At 34.0% G+C, this 4,077-nt stretch overlaps 1 protein-coding gene across 2 annotated transcripts; it reads right to left on the reverse strand.

The window, feature by feature from the left end:
* Positions 1–274: 274 nt before the first annotated feature.
* Positions 275–3,625, reverse strand: LOC129323128 (probable serine/threonine-protein kinase PBL28). 2 transcript variants are annotated; one of them, XM_054969699.1, is made up of 8 exons: positions 3,493–3,623; positions 3,214–3,365; positions 2,942–3,129; positions 2,517–2,715; positions 1,902–2,065; positions 1,707–1,811; positions 909–1,031; positions 275–771 (listed from the first exon to the last, which is right to left on the reverse strand). In XM_054969699.1, exons 2-8 carry the CDS (start codon positions 3,281–3,283, stop codon positions 535–537), a joined length of 1,086 nt encoding a protein of 361 aa, XP_054825674.1. In that variant the 5' UTR covers positions 3,284–3,365; positions 3,493–3,623; the 3' UTR covers positions 275–534. The 2 variants fall into 2 exon arrangements, with proteins under 2 accessions (XP_054825674.1, XP_054825675.1); XM_054969700.1 differs by having other exon boundaries at positions 637–771; positions 892–1,031; positions 3,493–3,625.
* Positions 3,626–4,077: the final 452 nt, after the last annotated feature.

The following is a 4,077-nucleotide window of genomic DNA, read 5'->3' on the forward strand; positions in this document are numbered from 1 at the left end:
TAAAAAAAATTAAGGTAGAAAAAACAGGTTTAAACAAACAGCTTGAGGAGCTCGGCCAGTATTCTTAACTTTATAAATAACCATTGATACCAAATGTCATCACAAAGGGATGTATATGATAGATAATATAAAAATTGATAAAATCAGTAGCTTATTAATTAACAAATTAATGTCATAAGATATAATATTTTGTAAAATAACCATTTCTAGCAAATTAAAAACATGCTTAAAAATTATTAATTCATAATTTATTTTTATGAGATCGAGTCCAGTATCCAAAGCCCGTACGTGAGGATTGAACAAAGAAAAATTAACCAAGGCTTTCACTTTCACATGTATGTGATCCAGGCAAACACAAACACAAAAATTTAGGAATGTCCTATATCAAATCCAATAAATGAAATGAAACTTTGGATCACTTCAATACCAGAAAATCATCAGCATCCTCATCCATTTTAGCCTCATTGGTTTAGAAGTTTCAGACACTTGAGGAGGGGTGTGGCTGGAGAAATTAACTAACACTAATTAACGCACTTAGATCATTCTGAAAGTATGCAAGACCATTCCCAAGCCTCTTGAATTTGTAGAAATAATGTGTTGCAGTTCCTTCACACAATCTACCATGGAAGGCCTCTCACTACTGTCAGTACGGACACATCTTGAAGCCAGATTTGCAAACATGGCTATGGACTCAATGGTGTACGAGTTTCTCGCCATCTCTGCATCTATCACCTTCCTCAGCTTCTTCCGATCATTCAATATATCCCTCACCTATATACATGTACGTACGTGCGTATGTATAATCTCATCAGCTCTATTTACATATTTTGTTTGTTTGTGTGCTTTTATATATCATGAAAGAAACAGCAGAGATGCATGATGATAGCTTACTCATTTGTAATCTGTACCTGCAATACGAGGTTTTGATCGTTTGGACCCAGGTTAAGATCTACAGCTCGGCGTCCAGTTAGGAGCTCAAGGAGAACCACACCAAATGCATAAACATCGCTTTGCAAAGTAAGTTTCCCTGTCTGATAAAGTTGGGTTGAAGCAAAAATATCTAAGTTGAAACTCCATATATCTAATGCATTAAACTTTTGGATTAAAATATAGACTCAGAATACAGTGATATGTCTTTTGTGTAATCTAGTAACATGCATGGTAAACTCATCATTGGTTAGCAAGTTAGATCTGTGAATTGGTGAACTAGTCCTCTAACTGGTCTGATTAAGAATTTTATATAGGTCAATGGGTTAAATTTTATATAATTTTTTTTCTCCTTTTGCAAAGCTTGAAATGATATCATTTTGAATTAGAAAAAGATAATGACTAACTAGATTAACCTTGGTTTAACTATGATTTGGACTATTAATATTTGAATCATATATCGATCAGTTCAATAATCAATTTAAGTTTCAATATAAAAACTTGACATTAAAATACTGAAAACCAGACTCGTCATCAAACTAATTAATTAAACACTTATTCAAGAGTTAAAAGATAAAAGTGTAGTCAAACTAATGATGAACAAAATATTTTATTGAATTAGTCAAGACACTAGTTCAATTCAGCTAATCGAATTGCCTAGATTTCAATACTATACTTGGGAAAATATATATCCTGAAGTGCAAAGCTCCCTCGAAGCTAGACTAGTGGAATTAAAGTCCACTTTTGACACAAGTCAAATGAATAGAATGGATGCATACCGATGTATACTCAGGATCAAAATAGCCAAAGGTACCAAGTACTCTAGCTGTGACATGAGTCTCTTGCCCTTCAGGCATTAACTTGGCCAGCCCAAAATCCGAAATCTGCAGAAAAATAAAAGAGTTGATTAAAACAATGAAAACTTTGGAACTTTGATGCTGTTGAGAGTGAATGAGTTTACTTGTTTGTTATACCTTAGCTTCAAAGTTAGCATTTAAGAGAACATTGGTGGATTTAAAATCTCTGTGCACAATAGGAATCCCAACGGCTCCACTTGAATGGAGATATGCAAGCCCTCTTGCAGCTCCCAGTGCCACCTTCAGCCGTTGAGGCCAATCCATTTTTCTCTCTGTGATGCCTACAAGAATAATTATCACTCATAAATCATTAACACGTACATGCCTCATTCAAAGGATTTTTTTTCAGAATTTTATTTATATATAGAAAAACATAACTTGGTTCCTAAACTATTTTTTAATTATCGAATATTACTAAACTTTGATTTACAACATTAGTCCCTGTAGTTACTTATTTTTGGAGTTAGTACAACCCAGTTCCTATAATTCTTTTTGAATTAAAAAAGCATGTACTAATGGCTTAAGATTTAAAGTAGGATTGAACATGTGATTTCTTACTTATTGGGGAGCTTGCATGCTATAGGCTATATGGCCATTCATTGCGTTGTGCCTATAATTCTTCTATAACTCAATAAATTACAAGAATTGAGTTATATTGAGTCAAAAATAAAGGACTAAATAGATAATTAAGAAAAGTTTAAGGTTTAAAAGTTTTATATTACAAATACAAACCATTTAAATGATCTTGGAGGTTGCCATTATGCATATACTCATAAACCAGGAATCTGTGCTTTCCATCAGCACAATAGCCTATCAAGGAAACAAGATTTGGATGGTCCAGTCTGCTCAATATGTCCACTTCCACTCTGAACTCTCTCTCTCCTTCTGCTTCTTTGAATGCTGGCAGCTCCATTTTCTTGATCGCTACAACCTTCACAGATCCATAAAACATGCATAAAGAGATGAGAGATATATAAGTTTAAACTTAAGTACGACCATGCACAAAACTTAACAATGATTACTATGCATGCATCATTATCATATCAAATTCTGATCTGAGGTTTTCTGCTGCTATACTTGATTAGATTAGTGATGTAGAATTCCTTTTGTGACAAAAAACTTGTGATTGTGAATTGAACAGGTAAGATATATATTACCTCTCCTGAACGCAAAGTGCCCCTGTAGACTTTGCCAAATCCTCCTTTTCCAAGCAAATTATCATCACTGAATGAACATGTTGCCTCTTCCATCTCTCTGAGTGTGAACACAGATGATCCATGCCTCCTCTTTGTTGGCCGAGGTGCTTGATCTTCAATCTGCCAGAACTCCACAGGCTTATATATCCCTGAAATGAACATTTAAATGTTATAAACCTCCCTCCCGTGAAACTGATCCCCAGAGTTCAGTTTCAGAAGAAGAAGAATATTACAAGGGTCTGTGTGATCCTGAAACTTGGTTCTACGTCTCTTGTTCCAAGCTGAGACAAACCCAAATGGCATGATGATGATGATGACCGATCAGGCTTTATTATCCACATTCAATATGTTTCTCTGTAACTTCATGACAGCCTGATGACAGACACTGGTACAAGAAGATCAGGTAAATAAGCTTGGAAAAAGATTGCATGGTCCAAGAGAGACTAATTGACATTATAAATTAAAAAAAGTAGATGAACATCATGGCATGAGAATCCAGGAAAAGAGAGTACGTATGGAGAAAGTGAAGTTAGATGAGAAGAACACTCAACAGCATATTTGCCAACAACCTGGATTTTTCTGAGACACAAACTAGACAAAGGGGAAGAGATATGATATATGAAACATTTACTTTAAGGAAAAGAGAACCAAGACAAAGCAAAAGTAGGTGTGCTTACCTTTGGTTGAGAAATTAAACATTGAGGAATTATATATATATATATTATATAGTTTTATATGACTCTGATATAAATTACGTTCAATGCATTCATTGCAAAGTTGAAGTATTGATAAAGGTGGGAGTTGAGAGAGTGCTTTCATGTGTATGTGTGTGTTCCTTCGTTGCGAATAATATATTTGTCTTGTTTCTTAATCTTTCGATTGGTGTGTGACATACAAGTGGGAATGAACATCATTGTCACCATCAATTATTGTCTATTATCTTAAATTCCGCCACCAATAGTATTAGATTAGATCCTACACGAAAGACGAGTACGTTAATTAAAGGGTAAATTGTATGCTTTTTATCGTAAAGTTATCCATGATTTTTGTTTTCAAGTTAAAAGATTATATATCAAAATGTTTTTAAATATGAATTT

The sequence above is a fragment of the Prosopis cineraria genome, unplaced genomic scaffold (genome assembly GCF_029017545.1).
Source record: "Prosopis cineraria cultivar Desert tree isolate PC_DT_omini unplaced genomic scaffold, ASM2901754v1 PC10, whole genome shotgun sequence".
Taxonomy (NCBI): Eukaryota; Viridiplantae; Streptophyta; class Magnoliopsida; order Fabales; family Fabaceae; genus Prosopis; species Prosopis cineraria.

What these genes read in the sequence shown, in the direction of transcription:
- LOC129323128 (XM_054969699.1), bottom strand. Translation starts at nt 3,283, where the DNA reads ATGCCATTTGGGTTTGTCTCAGCTTGGAACAAGAGACGTAGAACCAAG. An exon ending in ATGCTAACTTTGAAGCTAAG is followed by an intron (nt 1,812 to 1,901) that starts GTATAACAAACA and finishes ATTTTTCTGCAG; the next exon opens with ATTTCGGATTTTGGGCTGGC. An exon ending in TTGATCCTGAGTATACATCG is followed by an intron (nt 1,032 to 1,706) that starts GTATGCATCCAT and finishes CAACTTTATCAG; the next exon opens with ACAGGGAAACTTACTTTGCA.